Below are 22,201 nucleotides of genomic sequence, written 5' to 3'. Positions count from 1 at the left end.
ATAGTGGCATATCAGACCGATAAGCACGACTGAAATGATACATTTCCAGAGGGAAAAGGGAAAAAAGGAAGGAGGGTTGAGAGACGAATGATTTTTTCTCCTTCCTGATTTCCTCGTGCGGCAAGTGAAGGAGCCGTAACCGCCATGGACGAAACTAGAATCTCAAGGCATCCAGGGCACTTGGATTGTCTGGTTGCTCAACCTCAATTCTTCTCTAATGCATCCCTCTCGAACTCAATACCCGAATAAGACGACGGGTATTACCGGGGTGAATGCTACCTGGAATAACGATCCAAGATCAAATTATGGAGCGGAAGCAGCTGTAGCTGTTTCCATGGGTTCGTTGTCTCTAAATGCTGTTGGAAATGGGATTGAAGGAGAGGGAGACTGCAATGGGTCATCGGGGAGGAGCGCTAGGAAGAGCAGCAGCAATAAAATTAACTACATCAACAAAAGTAGCAATAATTCTGCGACAGCAACGAAGCAACCGAAGAATCGGCCATGGAAGGGCGGACAGAAGAACTCGGATGCTCATTTCATGATCAATGAGAACGTGATTGTGGACTCGGATTGCAGAGATACCAGAAACACTGTGATGATTAAGAACATACCCAACAAGTACAGGTGCTTTGCTCCCAAGTGCTCTATGATCTTTCCTTGTGATTACTATTTTAATTCGATTACAATTATTTTTGTTTTGTTTTTCCATCTGGGTTATGTTTTTCTTTTTCGGGGCTTGGGATTTGGGATGTGGTGCAGTCAGGCGTTGCTTTTGAACATGCTAGACAACCATTGCATACACTGCAACGAGCAGATTGGCGACGGCGATTTGTGCTCTGTCTTTGTTAACCATTTAATTTTCATTTCTGTTATAATTTTGTGTGCCATCCGTTGTCTTTGCTGGTATCAGTAATGTTGGATATGGGTTCGTGAACCTAATGTTTCCCCAGGCAAGATGGAGGCTCATGGCATTTGTGCTCTGTTTTTGGAACTTCTTTCTTTTGATAGGTTGAGGTTGAGGTACCGCCAGCTTCGATAGGTTTGAGTTTCGAGTTCAAGGTACCGCTGGGTTCAGAAGCATTCAAAAAAAAAAAAAAACCAAAGAATACTTACCACCGGTTGGTTTCTTTTGGCAATCGCCGATGGTCTTCTCACTGGACAGGGTTAGGCTCGGAAATGGGAGAATGGGAGGGAAAGTTCAAAATGAGATTTTTTATTTTTTTGTCTTTTAGCGTCCGATTGAACCAGACGGATAGAAATTAACGTTAGTTCAAAGTAATCGACGTGCACGCCTCCTATTGGAGGGTTCACGCGCCCCGTGAACCTAAGGGTCCACTAAATCCAAACTCCCTTATTTCTCGCTGTCAAAGGTGCGGGCCCATGTACAGCCTGCTAAACGAAAGCGTTCAGCTAAACCTTGGATTGGGTTTTTCCGCCTATCCGGAGCGCAGCTGAACCAGCCTAGCTATTCACCAAACATAGCTTATAGGCCTAACTTGTCTTTTTTGTTTTGGTCATAAGTTGTCAGTTGTCTAGTTGAGGAGGGGACCTTGAGGTGAGGTTCCGAAGTTCTCAGTGCATCTCTTATCCTGCGATCCACTGTTGCTTCCAAAGTGCCTTTTAATTCCATTCCCGCTGTCATCCTCCAGTGCTTCAAATTTGTATATTAATGGAGAAGTTCCAAAGTGCCAGAATATAGTCTTCTATAACAGACTGAAAGGGGATAATTCTTTCGATTGAATTTGAATAAGGGGAATGTTAGCAGGCAGCTCATCTGTAACAGAGAGAGAAAGAGATGAGTCAGCTATTGGTTCCTCTTCGGGGAGCTCTCTTTCTTCATAATTCAATCTTTTATGATCGTTCTGTCGAGCCACTGACATTGCTTCGACATGGGTCTCGCTTGTATAACGGAAATTATGCTGGGTGGAATGGACGTCATGGTCTTCGGTCGTTCTCTCAAGGTTTCCATTTTTGACCATTGCAATAGTAACAGCCATAGATACATTTTTCTTTTTATATCAACAAGTTCCTTTTACTTAGTTGTCGGGTTTTCTGCTTTCGCAGGGACTCGGGAACTGATAGAGAAGTTCTCAGTTCGGTCCGAGGTACTGTCGTCTCACACTGGTTTTTGTTGTCTTGACTCTAGGAGTATTCTCGTTTTGGTTAATGCTAGTTGTGACTTGTGAATAGTGGGTTGTGTTTTGATCCTACGCTTCATGAAACATTTGAGCCGGGCTTCTGTTCCCTGATGGATAATTAATACTGGCTCATCATTCAAACTTTTCCCTTATTCTTCATACGAAAAATATTTCAAAATTGTTTTAGATAAAATGACTACTACAGTCATGCTTTGGCAGATGGCATGAGTGCATGACCCTTAGACCGGGGGGGGGGGTGTTACAACAGAGTAGGATTTCTATAGCCAACTAGAGATAGTTGTGAGAACTTGGTTTCCTCAGATGGTTAGATGTTTATTTCTGTTGTGAAATTTACTCGTTGTATTGCTTATGGATTTTTGGCTACCAAAGTCGTATTAAATTGGCAATCCAGATACCCCTTAATTTCATTTATTGTTTTCTTATAGGATTATGACATCCTTTATTTTTTCTATGCCATGATTGACTCTAGGAAAACATATGTGATGGAGGACAACTTGATACCATTCCACATGTCCTAACTCTTAGGGAGTATCCCAAAGAAAAGCTTTCTGGAAAGGTTGTATTAGTCCGCTTTGATTCTACCCTTCTTCTTGGGGAACCACTGGACCTTAAGATATCATCAGTCAACGAAGCCCTTTTTACTATCAAGTACTTATATGATGCCGGTGCGAAAGTTTTACTAGTCAGTAACTGGAACAGTCCAAATAATCCAATGTTTCTCTCAGCAAAGTCTGTTGCAGGTATTTACTCTATGGTATTCTATTTAAATCAATCTTGCTGAATTATCCATCTAAATATTTGATGATGAGCTTGGCTTCAATCCTGGTATTTGATTTAAAAGCCATTTGTGACTGGAGGATCCTACTGCCAAAATTTACTTATTTATGGGTAGATTTGTGTTGTTTATTGGATCCAATTGGCTAAATATTATGTTAAAGGAAAAGTTTAAATGTTATTTTATCAATAGGGAAAATGGGAATATGTGTGTGTGTGTTCCACTTGAACTTCAACTCATTTTATGGATTGGACATTTCTGCTCATTTCTTAATGTGCTTTTGTTTTCAGACTATTTGTCATCACTTCTCCAACTCAAAGTGGTACCAACAAATTGCATTTCTGGTTACATGCAGTCTAGAGTCCAAGATGAGGCAGATATTCTTCTTTTTGAGAATCTCTCCAAGTTCAGAGAAGAACTTGCCAATTGTTTTGTGTTTGCTGAAAAACTATCATCAGGAGTTGATATCTTTGTCAATGATGCTTTCTCACAATCTCATAAGATCCTTGCCTCAAATGTTGGTGTTACTCGCTTTTGCGCTGCTTCTGTTGCTGGTTTCCAATTTGAAAAGGATCTATTTCGACTAATAGAGGCCACAATGTCCAAAGAAACACCAAATGTTGCGATAGTATGCACTTACAGCCATTTCACTTGTTACCTTTTTATTTCATTTAAGCTATGAAGATTTTGGACACTTTAATTGACATAAAAGCCCATTTTTTCTTAATAAACATAAGCAACACAAGTGTTTTTTCTTTTAATTCTTATTAACACACTATAATCTGTCTTTTGAATTGTTGCCTTTAGGCTTTTAGGTTTCTCTATGAACTTTTGGGTTACTTAAGTTTACACCTTGCAACAATCCTCTTGTCACTATTCCTTTTCTTTTTTTCCTTCTTTGGCTTCCCTATGAGAAAAGGTTTGACAGCAATCAAAGTGTTTCTGAACTTCATCTCTTAGTTGCATAGTAAGGTATGAATTCTTATATTTCCTCAACTAATATCTGTTTGAAGCTCAGATATAGCAGTTGATGCCCCATGGCCTGAAATCATGTAAATTGTGTAATCCCAATTTGATTGATCTACATCTTGACATTTTGTGTTCAGCAATAGTTTAGAAAGGTCTAGTGCTAGTCTTATATAGTCATGGAAGCCAAAGGGGGCTTAAACCAAAAGAACCAAGGAGATAATGCCTTATTGTTGTGAAGAACCAGACCCAATGGTCATTACAAACTAGAATTAATCAGCTTGTGAAGTGTTTTAATTCTTCCTTAAAATGTTTCAATTACTAGCTGCTGGGTGATATCATGCCCAGAAAATAGAGAAACCAGCAGGAAAACAGCAGAGAATAAAGAGCACTAAGAAAAGAAGAAGAAGAAGAAGAAGAGAAAGGAGAGAAAGAACAAAAGGCCTATTGGGATCAATTAGCTTCTCCTGTCCCAGTCAGCTGATATTTATAGATTACTTAAAAATTAATTACGATGACCATTATGCCCCTGATTAAGTATGGGGCACTTAACTAAGGACAGGACAAAAAGGACTAATTACACAACATAAAAAAACATAAAGTAAATACCAAAATACTGCCAATAAGTCAACTGCTAACACTGGGTGAGCAGCTTCACCTTTATTTTGTCATATGGGAGCTATATATTTTTTGCACATGTTCTGTACTATGCTGAAAAGGTTACTAATTCCTGGATCTGACAAAAGTTATTGCAAACTTTATACAGATTGGAGGTGGAAATATCCTTGACAAAGCACCTGCGTTGCATTTTTTAGCTTCAATATGTGATGGCTTGGTTTTTGTTGGTTTGATGGCTTTCCAAATAATGCATGCATTAGGACAGCCTGTTCCTTTGAATTTGGTTGAAAGAAGTACAACTAAAGATTCCTTGAAGATAATTCAGCTTGCACAAACTAGGAATATACCAGTTTTAGTACCAAAAGATTTTTGGTGCAGCAGTGGTAGTTTTCCAAAGCATTTGGACCTATTTCCTGCCCATGGGATCCCTGAAGGTAAGTGCTAATCTGTCCTGCTTGCTGCATGATTTCTTGAGGTTCTTCATGTTGGTGTTACATATCTGCAATTGATGGTCAGATAGTATAATCGTTCAAGAAACACATGATTCTTTTACAAAGCAGGTAATCAATATGAGGAAATTTATTACTTTATCTCAGACCAAATCTCCAAATTTCACACATTATCTCATTGTTAGATAAATATCGGCCTTCTAAACATTGATAATGTAACTTTATTTTTGTATAGTTAAAACTTATTTAATTTAATTCTTATAACTATGAATGACTAATCTTTTACTGAAGATGGTGTTAGTAGTGAACCTATCTCATTATGTTCTTAACTTGTTTCTTTTTCCTTGAAATAAGTAAATTCATGGTTGATATGTGTAGGTGGATCCTGACATGATTATTACTCTCATCTAATATGTATATATGGGGCTTTATGTTTCTCATTGTATTGTTGAAACAAGATTATTTTCTAATTGTGCTTGTTTTTTTTATTGTTCATTCTTTTAGGTTGGTCACCTGTTGGTCTAGGGCCAGTTTCACTGGATGAAATTGCCTGTTTACTTTCAAAGTGCAAGGTGTGGTAAGATTATCCATTAACATTTAAATAGGGACTGTTACAATTACTATTAATTGAAACTAGTTCTTCATTCTTCATTTGATTTTGTTTTTCTACGTAGTCAATGTTTCTTAATGGATTAATTGAAGCATATGTTCAGTTTGTTGAATATTTAATTGATTAGTATTGGTTATATTAACTTTTTGTTGTAAAATGGTGGTTATAATATGTTGTTTTGTATATAATTTTGAGTTTGTACTTTGTAGTTCAATGTTACTACATTGTCAATGTGCAACCTATTTGTTTGTGTCAAATCAGTTATGCTGGTGGTTTTCAATTGGTTTCTCATTTTCATTTAGCAAACTCGTGTTAAGTCCTCTTCATGATGTTCTGTATATTACATGTAATACCTATGCATATGGTAGAACACTCTACATGCTAGAATGCTTCATGGAAGAAATCTGTTGTGGCTTGACATCATTTTGCTGCAATGTTAGGTGGTTGGCTAGGGTAACTGGTGCATGTACAATTTGAATAGACTTCCATTGATAAAACAAATGAACAAATTAGTAGAAGTTATTGAGTTAAGCAGAATATAGTATGATAAAAACTAGAAGCTTAGATTCTATAAGTATCTGCACAAAATATGCTGTCTGTGTCAATGTCATATGGTGTAGATATGGATGGGCTGAGCATAAGTTTGGGTATTGGGGTGTCATAACTTCTATTTCTATGTTTTATCAAAGAGAAGGATGAATAATATTAACCTGCTCTATTTGACTGTAAAGGATAAATACCCTATCAGTTATGTCACCAGCACTGGTTCTTTCTCTATAACCTGGCTTAGTATTAATAGGAGTTGAAAATATTCCTGAAATTCTGGCTAAATGTGCTGATGCGTATTAAGAGAAATTAAGGCATACCTTTCTTGTAAATGCTATTGGCTAGAACCGTTGTCATGTTTTACTCACCAAGTCACTTTTAAAGTTTTGTATGCCATAGCTTAATCAATTATGGTGGTTTTCTATTCAACCTGTAATCTACAGATGAGTATAATCCACATATAGGAGATAACCTACAGCATTCTATTTTCTGCTTTGCATAGCTATCATTGCATTTGGGTTTATGTTTTTCTAACAAGTTAGCTGCCTATATTGTGTCTGCTATGTATAATATGAACTTAGTGGGCTTGGATCAAGAGATTAACTATGAATAATTGAGAATTTATTATTAACTTCTGTTGTTACTGTCTTTATAATTTTTATAATGACTTTTCTTTCTAAGGGCTTCCTTTGGAACATTCATTGCCATGCTTAGACCTGACAATAGTACCTGCACTTGATGTGCTTTCAGAAAATTTTGTGGATTGGTCCAGTAAAATTCCAGACCTCAGAAGAGGATACACATGGAGCTTCTAAGTTGGCAATGATGCTTACAGAACTTGGTAAAGATGTCTGCAGTGTGTCTGTTGTTGGGAATGCAGCATGCAACATAATTATGAAAACATCAAGATGTCCTTCACTTTACAATATTATTGAAAATGCTTCAGTTGTATGGGAATTTCTTAAGGGAAGAAAGCTTCCTGGAGTCACAGCTTTAGATAGGGTATGTTTATTAATTTATTATACTATGAGGTTCTGCATATAAGAAAGAATTGCTCTAAAAAAAGCCTGCTTTTGAATTACAGTGGATTTGTATCTGGTAGTGGAATTGAAATTGTTAATTCTGTGAATCTCCAAATTCTGTGTTTTGGTACATCTTTTGGCATCACATAATTTGCCGACAATGGAAATGGGATTTGTTTGCCTCTGAAATCGTAGCCAAATCAGAACCATAGAACTGGAGTTAACAATCCTCATGATTCCTGATGCACATAGTGTGCAGCCAAAGGAATTCTGACCCATAATCAATGGATCTTAGCACATGGTTATCTCAGAGAAAACCTGATCAAACTGATCATAATCCTCCAATCACTCTGAACAAACTTGATCTTTAAAATAGTGGTAAAATTTTGAATCAGATGGTCCCAAGACAGGTTGACTTCCAGATCTCTTGGGGAAAACCTGGTCGAAGTGATCATAATCCTTTGATCTCTCTGAACAAGCTTGATCTGTAAACAGTGGTAAAACTTTGGATCAGATGGTCCAAAGACGGGTTGGCTTCCAGATCTCTTTGGAAATCCAGCATGTAAAACAGCAGGAAGTAGGGAATAGTCTAGATCATTATTTATTTTCACAATGCACTTTATTTTTATTTATTCATAACTATTACATAAATGCTCTTTCTAGATGTCTAGATCTATTTTTGGAAGTACTATAGTAAAAAAAGCATCTTTTAAATTGTGAATAATTCAAGAACATTCAAGTTTCTACTGCAATGGAATGAATATTTCTAACATCTAAATTTAATTTCTTTCATATTGTTATGTTAGAGATAATCATCCATTTGAAGCAGGGGGCGGGGGGACCTGGGGGAGAGCCATGCCCATCCCCCACCCCATGCCTCAAAATCTCCACATATATGATTTCTTCACTCAATGTATATTTCTCCCTCTCCCATGGGTTGGTCCCATCCATGTATATTTGCACCCCCTCCCAATGTATGTTAGGTTTTGCCCCCCACCCCACCCCCCCCAAAAAAAAAAAAAAAGAAAAAAGGGAAAAAATCCTGGTTCCGCCCCTGATTTGAAGTTCTTTGATTTGGTTGATAATCCATAACTTCACAGTTTTTCTTTATTTTTTTTTGCAGGCATACCCTTTTGATATTGACTGGGATACTATCCTCTATGATCCAACTCAACCTTTGATAGTTGATATTGGAAGTGGTTTGTCCCCCCCTATTGTTGGTTGCCACCTTGAATTCAATGGTTTCTATTTTTATATAGTAGTAAATTTCAGTATGAAACAAGCAGTACTAAATTGACAGATAGGATGAAAACAAATGCCATGGATACATCATTTCATAGCTCAGACATAGATGGACTAGTAGTTTCTAATTCTGAAAGTTTATGCATCTATTTTAATAAACAAAAATATACTGTGGTGTATAGATTTCATTTTCTATATGTTGTTAAATGTACAGTAAAATTTGAGCATACATTCAATTATTCCATGAAACAAGAAAAATAAAAGGTTTTATACTTACAGATTTTTGAACTTGTATTAAATACGTATTACAACACACACACACACACACCATCATCATAATCATAATCAACAATAATATGATTCATGATGGAAAATGGAGAACCCTTGGATGACAAATCAGGAACTTAATCTTGCACTTGTTATTCCAAGGCTAGAAATATACCATGTTGTATTGGTCAATGGTCTCTTGAAACTATGTAAGGTTTCTTATAAACTGCACTGCTTGTTATTGCCGATGAGTTCTGATGCATTCACCACTACACTAAGGTGAATCTGTGGAAGCTGGATGAAAAACCATGGGTTTTAGTGTATGCATCTGCATTTTGTTATGCATGGGCATGCTAGTACCTGCATTTTTCTGTGTTGAGGTACATCTTTTCAACAAAAGAATGTGCTTGAAGGCAATGAATGCATATTGAAGACCCTAATTCTTACAAGCTGCACTGCCATTGTATGTTGCTTCAATTCTTTTTTCTGTTGCTGACGAGTGCTGATGGGTTTATGATTGTGATAAGTTTCATCTGAGCAAGCTAGATGAAAATTTGTTGGTTGTAGTGTCATCATATGGTTATCATCATGCATGGGTGTGCTAATGTGCTTACATTTTCTGTCCTGGGTGCATCCATATTGACCAAGGAATGTGCCTAAAGGCAGTGATTGCACATTGAAGAATCTATCATCTTCTTTCTTTATTTTCTTATTCAATGACATTTGCAAACACTGAAGTATGTCTTGGGGTCACTCTATGCTGACCTCATGTATTGTGCACCCAAGTTCTAGTGTACGAAAAAGAGCTAAATTTATTAGGACTAGTAAAAAACAACTGGCCACTGGCGGAAGAAAATTTAAGATGATGACTGTTTTAGTCTTACAAGTGAGACTCTTTGTGGGGTGCAGCTTGCCTGAACCCAGGTGTGCCTCACCTGGCTTGTTGCTATATTTTTGGTGAATTAACCTTGAATTTGATTCTAAGTTGTACAATGCAAGAGCTAAAGAGTGAAGATTGGACTTTTCTGAATTTTTTATATTTTTATATTGTTACTTTGTTAGATAGCATTGGTGTTTTGGTTGTTTTACAATGTTGTGTGGGGTCTAGCCTATTAGTATGATTTATCTAGTAATGATTTAGTTGTGTTTAAGATTAAAGTCGTTATTTAGGTAGTTGAGAAATCATTTAGTTTTTTAATTGGAGTATGAGTGTCAGAATCATCATTTTGAATCTCTTAGTTTGAGAGTTTGGCTGACTAGAGAGTCTATATGTGTGTATGTATGTGCGAAGTTACACAAACCTGGCAAATGAATTTTGGAGCTTCACAAACTAAACGAATTTTGGAGTTTTTTTTTTGCTTGTATGACTTTTTTTAAAGTGATTCCCAAAGCCTAAAGCGATTCTAGGAACCCCATGAGTGATTCCTAAGTTTTTCTTCTTTCACTCATTGTCTTATTTTTCAAGTTTTTTTAGTAGTTCAACCGCCTTAGTCATTGATGACTTGAGAAAAAGAAGTCAACAGCCATCATTCAACATTTTTTTTTGATGAATGAAAATAATTTATTAAATCAGAATATAAGGCAATACAGGAAATCCATGAAGAGGCACGAGCTGTTACCTCTTCTAACAAAGTATTACATCAATTAAGAACCGGATAAGCAGAAATAAAATTACATAGCAGCCCAAAACAAATGATCCCTTGAAACCCCTTGCTTAGCTAGTCCATCCACTAAGGAATTTGCTGATCTTTCTACCCAAAGAGAGGTAACTGTCATATTTCTTGTGAGCTAATTGACTTTCCTCAATAAATCTCTATATCACCACATAGCTGAAGCTGGCTTTGTCAACCATCCCACAACAATTTTAGAGTCTCCTTCAACTATCAAGTGTTGAACTCCTAACTGTTCAGCAATCTGGATGCCTTGTACAGCCGCTAAGATCTCTGTTCTATTTGAGTCTCCTATTCCCACAGGGCCTGAAAACAAAGCTAGGATGTTGCTCTCTCTATCTCTCAGCACCCCTCCTATCCCCGAAGGGCCTGGGTTTCCTTGGCTACTAGCCATCATTCAACATTAGATAAAGGACTAAATTGATCTTGTAAGCTTTCTTTCAATACTCTTCAATTCTCTACATTCACGCACATTCTCTAGAGGGAGAATATTTTCTCTAAATCATCCTTATCAAAACCTCGGTGAAAATCAGGTTTAGTAAGTGACTCCTGATATTCTAGGTTCCTGTTCATCCCATTAAACCAGTTTTCAAAAATTGCCACAAAAACCCTAGTTTTCAAAAAGTTTCTATTTTCAGGAACTGTAATCTTTTTGTGGCAAGCCATCTAAGAACCCCTCCAAACGCTCATTTGAAACATTTTAAATAAATTTCATTTCAATCTTTAAGATATTGAATTTTTATTTTCTCCATGTAGAAATTTCCGCTTAGTACTAAATTAGTTTTCCAATCAAGCATATTACCCTAGAAAATCCCTCATCTGCCTTCTGTAAACCAGCCATTAGCCCTACAAAAACCAAACATTGAACTAAAACTCTCAAAATTATCATTTTTTTTTTCAGTTTTCCCTCTGATTTCTCACCAGTCCAGCCTTGGAACATATCAGCACTACCCTGTATACATACGATATTTAGAGTTTAAACAGTTCAATCTAGGTACCACTTGAGTGTAAAAGGAGATAACCATTTTAAATAACAAGATATCTAACCAATTAAGCTAATAGGCTTTTTGAAACACTTAATTTCTTTTAGAATTTATATTTGCATATTCTTGTATTTATTTATTTATTTAGGACTTTGGAATTAATTGCCATTACTGGTTCTTGATAACATATTCCCTATATGTTCATTAATATTTAATTGTATAGCAGTGTTTTTTTTTTTTACAGAAATGAAACACTGTTTTGAAAATAATTTCTTTACATTCATTTAATCGGGATTAGATGTGATGAATGCTTGACAGGAAACAATAGAGAGGAAAAAGATAATATTTTTTTAATTGAAGTTGATCTATCCTGGCGGTCAAGGACTGCGACAATAATGAGAGTAGATTCAATAGGCACACCATTGTGAGCACATTCAATAAGCACTCAATAAATATTCTGACATGTCTTAGAATTTTATTTAAATCATTTCAAGGGTGGGCTGAGGGTATTTTATGGGACAGGTGTCACAAAATTTCCCAAGTGCTTATTCAGTGTGCTCATCTTGTGTGCCTACCTGATCCAAACTTGACAATAATCTCACCTCATAATCTATGACCGCCAGCATAGGTTAAATTTAGATTGCATTTAACAATTTTACTGGCATTCAAGTCTATTTATGCCAGTGGTCACGACTGTCGGTGAGATTTGGAAACCAACAACTTTACTGGCAGTCATGTCCACTGGCATAGTTATGTGCTGGCAGTCTAGTAGGCTATGCCAGCGGTCATTGTCCACTGGAAAAAGAAACCTGTTTTCTGTAGTGGAATGGGATTCTCATTCCCGGGGGGGAGGGTGGAAATGGCCATTCCCTCAAATCGGGGAATGCCATTCCGCCAGGAATGAGAATCAGATTCTGATTCTTCCCAACCAAACGGCTGGAATCAGAATGAGCCATTCTGATTCCAATTCCAGACCCCTATTCCCATGAACCAAATGGACCCTTAATCATTTTTTGTTTCAACTTATAATACTTAAGGTTCAACTAGTTTTACAATTCATCCATAACCGTAATGCCCAAGTCTTTGCATTGAAAAAGGCTTTTGTTACTTACAGCTCTTTGGATGGTCAATGTCTAAGGAAGACCCAAGCTCAGTTGAATTAATTATATTGGATTTTCTTCCTTGAGTCTTTCTACATGACTGAGCATTTCAGTATTTTTTCTGGGTACCTTCTCAGCAACTATTAGAAGGATTTGGTTTCAGTTTTACATGTGTATATCTTATTTTCATGCCTCCCCTTCTTAGAATGCAATTACTTATTAAATTCTAACAAATTGTAATTAATACAGGAAATGGTCTATTTATCTTGGGCATGGCTAGAAAACAGAAACAATTCAATTATCTTGGTCTGGAAATCAATGATAAGGTATGCTTTCTTCTTTTGCTCTTAGTTCCTGGTTTATATCACTCAATTATGTTTGCTTTCAACATTGTGCAGCTTGTAAGGCGTTGTCTCAACTCTGTTCGTACATATGGCCTGAAGAACGTGTGAGTGCCATTGCCCATAAAATCCCGATTATCAATTTTACTTGATAACCTTGGTCCTTCGAAAAACTCAATATACTAGTAAGAGGAATTATTTAATTTGTTGCCTATACAATAATATGTTGATCATGCTGATGTCTATATGCTTTTCCAAAGCCAAAAGACCACTTTAGTATCTATTATTCTTAATCCATTTATTTGTAGGCAGTCTTGTGATGCAGAACCTTTGGAGGAAATAAGGGTACTAATGATGACAAGGTTTCAGGAATTAGTGTCAAAGGTTGAAATTTTCTAGGAATTAGGGTTTGGAAATTTATAGGCTGAGAGTAGGGCTAGGGTATCTTAAAGGACTACTGGTTCAGGTTAGGACTTACAGGGTAGTAGGAGAGGCTAAGATAAAGGACAAGTTCTGTAGTCTAGGGAGATTAGGGTTGCAGAAGAAGAAAGCCTCACACTAGGGATTCAATTCTAGAAGAGAAAAGCTTCATATGTTCAAAAAATTGGATACATCCTCATTCTTTCCAAAAAACTGCTTTAATTTTTTATTTGAAGATCTTCTATAGGTGCTGGTCATGTACCCTTAATTGAAACTTCTAAAATACCCTAACTACATAAACAAAGGCAAGAGAAGATAATAGAGATTAACCCTGAAATCTCCCTTACTTAAATACAAACCTTAAACAAAAGAGAAACTAGCACTGGTTGTCCATTTAATCCATTCACACCCCATCAAGGCTCCATTGGAAGCACCCATGTTGGCCATGCTTCATCATCACACCACCAAATCAAGGCTTGTGAGCTTTTATTTTGATTCTTGTTCTGCCACTTGAATATTTTGAAAGCTTGTGAATGACCTCTATCATCTAGTCTTAGCCTTTTATATACTTCATGTTCATTACCATTTGTTTCTTGCATAAATTGGTCATGATAATCATTTTCACTCACTATTTACCATCTTATGTTTTTCTCTTTTTCTCCACTGAATTCTATTGACAATCCCACAGAGGTTTCCTCTTTGGAAAACTCCACATTTTAAGAAGATAGTTATCAATGTGTGTTTTCATTTGTTCATACTAGTATTTGTATACGTGCTTTGCACACGACAAATTTTGTGATGGTGATAGTTATTTTGATCATAATTCACAAAAAAAGAACTTGAGTAGAATTAGGGTTTCCCTATTCAGGGTGTATAAGTATACACTATGTCTGCTAAAACCCCTTAATTGTATTCCTCAGAGGAAATACCCTTTGATTTTGATTTTGTGTGAAAGAGCTACTTTGTAAGGGTTAAACCCAATAGCAGGTATAAGCAGTCCCATCAGCTTGGATTCTTAGTGGGTTATACCCATGAGCGAGCCCCACAATTGGTAGTTAGGCCATAAGACCCATACACCATTGGGTATTAATGCATTTTAAACTTACACATCTTAACAGTGAGTCCCGTTAATTGGTAAGAAGTGGGACCCACTATACTGATTTGGTAGTGGGCATGGCCCACTTTAATATTTTAATAGTAGGCCCTACAAATAAATGGGACCCACTATACTAATCTGATAGTGGATGTGACCTAATTTGATATTTTACATTTAAATATTTTAACAGTGAGCCCCACTATGATGACTTGCTAATGGGTGTAGCCCACCTTAATGTTTTAAACTTGAATATTTTAATAGTGGGCCCCGCTGATATGTGGGGCCACTATGATGACTTAATAGTGATAGCCCACTTTGACATTTTATGCTCAAATGTTTTAACAGTGGGTTCTGTTGACAGGTGGGACCTACTAGGTTGATTTGATAGTGGGTGTGACCCACTTTAATGTTTTAAATTGAAATATTTTAACAGCGTGCCTCGCTAACAGGTGGGACCCACTAGGTTGATTTGATAGTGGGTGTGGCCCACTTTAATGTTTTAAACTTAAATATTTTAGCAATGGGCCCCACTGATAGGTGGGACCCACTAAGTTGATTTGATAGTGGGTGTGGCCCACTTTAATGTTTTAAACTTAAATATTTTAATAGTGGGCCCCGCTGACAAGTGGGACCCACTAGGTTGATTTGATAGTGGGCGTGGCCCACTTTAATGTTTTAAACTTAAATATTTTGACAGTGGGCCCCACCGACAAGTGGGACCCACTATATTGATTTGATAGTGGAACCCACTAACTCATGATAATTCACAACTGTCAATAGTGGGGGTCAGATTATATTTTATTTATCTATTTATATTATATATATATTTATTTATTTATAACTAATGTGGATAGGATCCACGTGTTGAGTCTTAACCATTTTAGTTTTTATTTAGGTGGTAAAGGTGGATAAAATCCACATCATATGACAATGGGTCCCTTTGTAACAGTTGGCAGCAAACTGAAAACAGTGGGTCCCAAAAATTTGTCAATAACAAGTGGCAACATGTGTTGCTACAGGTAGCAAACCAACACATTTGTCCCCTTTTTATTTTAAGTGGATAAGATCCACTACAGTGGGACCCAAAGATTTGTCAAGCAACCCTTCTTGGCATTTTAGGGGTTTGCCATTTACAAGTGACAATATAAGCTGCCACAACAATACATTTGTCCCCTTTTTAAGTGGATAAGATCCATTGACAGTGGGACCCAAAGATTTATCAAGCAACCCTTCTTGGCATTTTAGGGGTTTGCCATTTACAGGTGGCAATATAAGCTGCCACAACAATACATTTGTCCCCTTTTTAAGTGGATAAGATCCACTGACAATGAGACCTAAAGATTTATCAATTGATTTTTTTTTTATCTATTATAATATTGGATTAATCCATTGAAAGTTCTTTTGAGCTGGATAGGTCCACCAAACATAACAATGGTTAGTTCCTAAGTATTAGTCTCTTTTCTGTTTTACCACATTTTTTGTGGTGGATAGAATCCACCAGATATATATAGATTGAAATAAGATTTTGAGTTTTATATATATATATATAGAGAGAGAGAGAGAGAGAGAGAGAGAGAGAAGATAAGGATTGAAATAGATAAAATTTAAAGGGATAGAAGAAAAAGATAGGATCTATACCTATGTGCACTTATCCTTAATCACCTCAATCAATAGGACTACAAGTTCCCTCCTCTATTTCTTCTCTTCCTCTCTCTTCTCTCCTCTTTTTTTTTTTTTCTTTCTCTTCTCCCTTCTCCTTATCTGCCACCCATTTTTGCTATCCTCTCTCTCTTATATAGAGGAGGTAGTTATGGGTAGGGAGGTTAGAGCAACCTCCCCACTCTTCATACGTGGGGTGGTTGCTTAACTCCCCCCATAACTAGAACAAATTAAAATTTGAATTTATGTGGAGTAGGCCAGCTGTCAAATCTGGCCCCTTAAGCCTTATATTATTATTTTTTTACATCATATATATTATATATTTTTAATCCTAAAAAATAGTATATAATATATTTCCAATTTCTTTCTGCAATTTTTTATATTTCTACATCTATAAAAATTATTCTTATTTATCACATTTATTATGGTTTATTAATATAAAGATATGTCCAAATAAAATTCTTGCAAAGGTAACGAGAATTAATAAATTCTTATTATTCTTATTTATTATGGTTCATTAATAAAATTAATAATTTTTATCAGTTACCTTCATTAGATTTTCATTTGAATTCTCATTACCTTTGCAAGAATTAACTTCTATATGATAAATCCAACTTCAACACCATTGCTAAAAATATCACTTACTCTTGCAGATATCTTGCCATCCAACAATGTGAGCTTTAAGGTAATGGAAATGAAAAATCAACCCACCATATGGTTGGAATAAAGAAGAGAAAACCATCTGCTACCTTAATAATAAAGCACTCCATTGCTAAAAATATCACTTACTCTTGCAGATATCTTGCCATCCAACAATGTGAGCTTTAAGGTAATGGAAATGAAAAATCAACCCACCATATGGTTGGAATAAAGAAGAGAAAACCATCTGCTACCTTAATAATAAAGCACTCCATTGCTAAAAATATCACTTACTCTTGTAGATATCTTGCCATCCAACAATGTGAGCTTTAAGGTAATGGAAATGAAAAATCAACCCACCATATGGTTGGAATAAAGAAGAGAAAACCATCTGCTACCTTAATAATAAAGCACTGAACCAATGAAAATAGGTTAAAAATATTTAAAAAAAACAAGAAAATAGTTAAAGAATAAATTACTCATCCATTTGCAAGTTGGAAATCTCTTCATGGTGGTTAATGTGGCCCAACATTGTCTATTGAGAACATAAGATGTACTTTCAGTTTATTTCTTTTTTAAATTTAAATAAATGAAAGGGTAAATTGCTAAAACCTCTCGTAAAATTTTTGATCATTGCTGAACCCCCCTAAAGTTTGGTAAATGCAACCACCTCCCATGAACTTTTTGACACAGTTACAAGTAGACTCTCTGTTAGAATCTTCTAACAAAAAGCACAAAAAGTGTCCAAAATACCAATGTAGTTACTTTTGAACAAAATGTTTATTTTCCAAATTTTTTCTTCATATCAATCACTACCCCAATTCCTCCTAATCTCTTTCTCGGAATTGATGTATTTTTCAAATTTGCCCTTCATATCAATTGCTTAAAGGTAAAATTGCAACTTTAAACTCTCTTTTTTTTTGTTCATAACATTTATATTTGTTAAAAGGCTGCTTGGCTGTTTGTCTTTTGTTTTATTTTTATTTTGTATCACATGGGTACTCTTGTAATTCCCCCTCTTTTATATTATGTTATGGTCGCCCTAATATAGATACCAAAAAAGCTGGCACCGCCAACACTGAGTTTTGCTCACAGATCTCTCTTTTCTCCTCTTTTGTCTATTCCTCTCCGTGTGTTTGGTTGTCGTTGTTTTGTTCAAAACTTGTCACCCACTCGTGGGAAATTGGATCCTCATGCTATTCCTTGCATCTTCTTGGGGTACCCTTTCACTCAGAAGGGGTACCGGTGCTTTGATCTCGTCTCTCGAAAATATTATGTTTCTATGGATGTCTCCTTTTTTGAGAGTGAACATTTCTTTCCTGTTTCTCCTTAGGGGGAGTGTAGGCATGAGGAAAAATAGGTTCAGCTTCCTCCTCTGCCTCAAATTCAGCTCCATCCTCTTCCTGATCCTCCTCTCATGTTTTTTGTCGCTGTCACAAAGGCCAACCAAGTTCAAGAGCTGTGGAGCATCTAGAAGCTGTACCACCAATGCCATCAAATTCTTCGGGGATGGATCCTACTCAGCCAGGTACCTTAGTTCCCATTGATATTTCTAACCCTACTGCTATTGATACCTCCAATGCTGATGATCTTGACCTTCCTATTGCTCACCGGAAGGGTGTTAGGTCTTGCACCACTAAGCACCCCATTTCCCATTTTGTTTCCTATGAAAACATTTCACCTTCCTTTTGGGCATTCCTCTCTTCCATTAACAGTGTTCCTATTCCTACTCCTAATGTGGTGGCTAGGTCTAGTGCTGGAGCTGAATATAGAGCAATGTCTCATGGAGTGGTTGAAATAATGTGGTTAAAAAATTTGTTGAGTGAGATGGGATTTACAATTGATGGACCTATGACTTTATATTCTGATAACAAGGCAGCCATAAACATTGCTGCTAACCCAGTATTGCATGATAAAACCAAGCACATTGAGGTAGACAAGCATTTTATTAGAGAAAAGGTTGTCAAAGGGAAGGTGTGCACCCCCTATGTCAGGTCTAAAGATCAACTTGAGGACATCTTCACAAAAGGGATACATCACTTGCGGCATAATGATCTATGTGACAAGTTGGGCATGATTGGCATCTATGTCCCAACTTGAGGGGGAGTGCTAAAAGGCTGTTTGTCTTTTGTTTTATTTCTGTTCAGTATCACAGGGGTACTATTGTAATTCCCCCTCTTTTATATTATGTTATGGTCGCCCTAATATAAATACCAAAAAAGCTGGCGCCGCCAACATTGAGTTTTTGCTCACAAATGTCTCTTTTCTCCTCTTCCTTCTCCCTTCTTTCTTCTCTTCACTTTCTCTTCTGGATAATAATATTGTTTTCTATGTACCAACCAGCCTCAATAATAATTACATGGGTATTTTGGACATTTTCATGTGCCTTGTTAGAGAATTTTACAAAGGGGGTCTACTTGCAATTGTGTCAAGAAGTTTAGGAGAGGTGATTTCAATTACCAAACTTCAAGGGAGGTTTCAGCAATTACCATGGTTTGTTTTCCAATTATTGAACAAAAAGAGGGATTTTTGTGTATTTTCCCTAACAAGCATTAAATGGGAATGTTACATAACATTCTTGCCATTGACTTGTTTTACAATTATGAACAAAAAGAATGGAGTTTTGTGTCTTTTTTGTAATAAATATTAAATGAGAAAGAAGTCATTTCCTTATAAGCATTAAATGAGAAAACAAAATTACATATTTACCATTGCTCCTTCTCTTATTCAAACCTTAGAGATGGGGTATTTTAGTCTAGTGAAAATTTCAGAAGCCAACCACATCTATTCGTACTTTTATAGATAGTATAGAAAGATTTATTTGTTTCCAGTGTGCTCCCATAATTTTTGTGCTGCAGTGTAGGAAAACTTCATAATTTGACGTGGTTAATTACGACATTTAGTTCTGTGCTGGACAAACATTACGGAACAAAGAAAAACCAAAAAGAGGAAGTATTTGTTGGATGGAGTAATTATGACAGCTTATCTGATTTGGCTTTTATTTATTGTAGATATTTTATTGCAACAAATGCAACATCCACATTTCGCTCCATTGTTTCAAGCTACCCTGGGAAATTGATTCTTGCTTCAGTACAGGTATAGAAACATATCTGTGTCTATTTTTTCTTTTCGTTTTCTTTTTTCTCCTTATATCAGCTGCAGACTGTTCACTGTAACTTGCAAATATGGTCTTACAAATTCATTGATCATCACTGTCGTTATCTAGCTTTGTCCTAACTATATTGGGCCAGCTACATGAATTGTGTTCTGCCATTCTATTCTGTTCAGTGCCATATCAATTGATAAATTATGGGCTCTTAAATCATTTCCTACTACTTCAGCCTATGTCCTTGTTGGTCTGCACCTAGCTCTTCTAGCCCCCTTAACTTGTCATAGGTTACTTATTAATTCTTATTGGTGTTGTAGATGGTTTTCTCTGCACATGACCAAACTATCTTAATCTAGACAATTGCATATTTATGCTAATTGGATAGGTTTTATTACTTTGTCTGTCTGGTGTCATATATGATGTAGCCATACTGTCCATTAAAAGTATATAAAGAGGAAATATTTATTCACTCCATAATCACACGTCTATGCTAACTAGCTAGTTTTTTTTTTTCCGTCTTGGTAAGGCATAACTTCCATCTTCAAATACACTTTCTGAATCAAATGGAAACTATGTTGAAATACTATTGCATGCCAATGCTGTGATTTCTTGTAAATCTTTGCACTTGTTTTGAGTGTTTTCTATGCTTGTTTGAAGAAAAGGTTTGGAGTTTTCAGTTGTTACCTGAATAACTGGTTCATGGTCTTTAATTCTTGGTCTCAATTCTAATTCCATTCTTTTAAATTATGAGGTTACTTCCTGAATTCAAACTTGCAGTTTTTCTTATGCTATCTATCCATTCTAGTAAAACCTTTGTTTAATGACCAATTAGCTCACCCTAGCATCACTTCTAAGTTCTAACCTTTTTCCTATATTCCTCCATGAGCCTGACAAGGGTGATTTTCTTTTTCTGAACTTTTCACATCTTTCTAAACCATCATATGTAGAGACACTCGTCTTACAATGTTTTTGTTGGCAGGCAGTTATATTGTTTTTCCCATAGAAAATTTATGTGTTATGTTTTGTTCAGTAGCTGGTATGATTATTTGACCGAAATTAAAGTTCTGCATTTAGTGCCCAAACCCTGATTTCAACAAACCAGAACACAGATGGAGAATGTTACAGAGGTCACTTATTGAAGCAATAGCAGATCTACTTGTGTCTAACGGAAAGGTACTTTCCTCCAAGTGCAAGCATGCTTTTAATCTCCTCTTGCATTAACTCTTTCCCAAGTCTTGATACAGGAGTCTTGGTCACTGTATTGGTGAACTTGAGGTGATCATAATAGCACAGAATGTCTACTCTGTTCTCCATTTACCTTTCTGTTATGTTTGAAATGTTGCAATTATCATATGACTTGGGTCAAAAGAGTAGTGCCATTTGGTAGTAACTCCAAGATGGGGGCTATTTCCCTAATCCAATCAGTGGATCTAAGGGAGCGTGTAAATTCTACAGTACTCATGTTATATCCTACTTTGTATTTTACACAAGCATAGCATGGCTTCTTGGAGGTATCAAATAATTATGCTGGAATCTGTAGGTGTTTTTGCAATCGGACATAGAAGCAGTTGCATTGAGAATGAAAGAACAGTTTCTGATTTATGGCAAGGGTAAACTTGCCATTGTAGAAGATGATATGAAGGTTGGTCAAGGAGGATGGTTAGAGGAGAACCCCTTTGGTGTTTGGTCAGATTGGGAACGACATGTCATCGACCGCGGAGATCCCATGTACAGATTAATGATTTCAAAAGTTGATTGATGCTGCGCTATTTTAGTTGGCAGATCCAGATGTTAATACTGGAGGTGATCATGGTATCTTACAGTGGTTCTAACAAGGATGTGCTTCATACATCTCAAGATCAATATGGAGAGCCATTTAATTATGCTAAACAATTGCAGGATGTACATACTTCTCCAAGCCAGCTGGTATGAACATCCAAATTGTATTACACAATGGATATTACATTAAACAGAATGGAATGGCAAAAACAGGATTCATGTAGTCAACCCCATATACTTGGGATAAGGCGATGATGATGATGATCTGTGGTAACACTGAAAAGAAATTTTACATGTTCACAATTTTACCTTTGATCACATAGTGACAGTGAGAGCCTCTGAAGTTTCTAAAGTTGCTTTTTCAAAATGCTTTTCAAGTTTGAATCTTGGTTTTAACATGCTAATTGGCATCTGGGGTTTCTCTATGGGATATCCATAATGGTAATGTAGTGTTTAAATGTCTCTGCACATCTACAATGCATATCTCACAGCAATAAACATAACATAAAATGTGAAGAAAAATGCACTGCCAAACACATATTTGAAACCTGGTACTAGGGGTGTTCATAAAAAACCGAATAACCGAACCAAACTGAGAAAACCGAACTGGAAAATGTGGTTAACTGGACTGATCGGTTCAGTATTTTTGAAAAACCGAAGGACCAGTTCGATTTTTGGTTAACCTAGAAAAAAACCGGTAGTTAACCAAACTGACTGATATATATTTTTAATATATGTCACATATTTTCTA

General features: G+C 36.2%; 1 protein-coding gene across 7 annotated transcripts; it reads left to right on the top strand.

Moving 5' to 3' along the window:
- Positions 1–39: 39 nt before the first annotated feature.
- Positions 40–21,770, top strand: LOC104595091 (phosphoglycerate kinase, cytosolic-like). Of its 7 annotated transcripts, XM_010255673.3 has the most exons (13): positions 1,544–1,961; positions 2,065–2,105; positions 2,629–2,899; positions 3,225–3,562; positions 4,667–4,952; positions 5,472–5,539; positions 6,874–7,125; positions 8,269–8,344; positions 12,657–12,733; positions 12,806–12,855; positions 19,574–19,658; positions 20,746–20,844; positions 21,212–21,564. In XM_010255673.3, exons 1-13 carry the CDS (start codon positions 1,796–1,798, stop codon positions 21,428–21,430), a joined length of 2,028 nt encoding a protein of 675 aa, XP_010253975.1. In that variant the 5' UTR covers positions 1,544–1,795; the 3' UTR covers positions 21,431–21,564. The 7 variants fall into 7 exon arrangements, with proteins under 7 accessions (XP_088755046.1, XP_010253975.1, XP_019052974.1 ...); XM_088898920.1 differs by lacking the exons at positions 1,544–1,961; positions 2,065–2,105 and adding an exon at positions 40–624; XM_019197429.2 differs by lacking the exon at positions 20,746–20,844 and having other exon boundaries at positions 21,212–21,770.
- The last annotated feature ends 431 nt before the right edge of the window (positions 21,771–22,201 follow it).

The sequence above is a fragment of the Nelumbo nucifera genome, chromosome 2, assembly GCF_055504915.1.
Source record: "Nelumbo nucifera cultivar China Antique chromosome 2, China Antique-T2T, whole genome shotgun sequence".
Lineage (NCBI taxonomy): Eukaryota > Viridiplantae > Streptophyta > Magnoliopsida > Proteales > Nelumbonaceae > Nelumbo > Nelumbo nucifera.
This window is presented reverse-complemented; position numbering and strand designations above follow the sequence as displayed.

Excerpts from the sequence above, each read along its gene's own strand:
- LOC104595091 (XM_010255673.3), top strand. The coding sequence starts at position 1,796 with ATGAGTCAGCTATTGGTTCCTCTTCGGGGAGCTCTCTTTCTTCATAAT. Across the intron at positions 2,106-2,628 it reads AGTTCTCAGTTCGGTCCGAG|GAAAACATATGTGATGGAGG; the intron begins GTACTGTCGTCT and ends GATTGACTCTAG. Across the intron at positions 2,900-3,224 it reads CTCAGCAAAGTCTGTTGCAG|ACTATTTGTCATCACTTCTC; the intron begins GTATTTACTCTA and ends TTTTGTTTTCAG.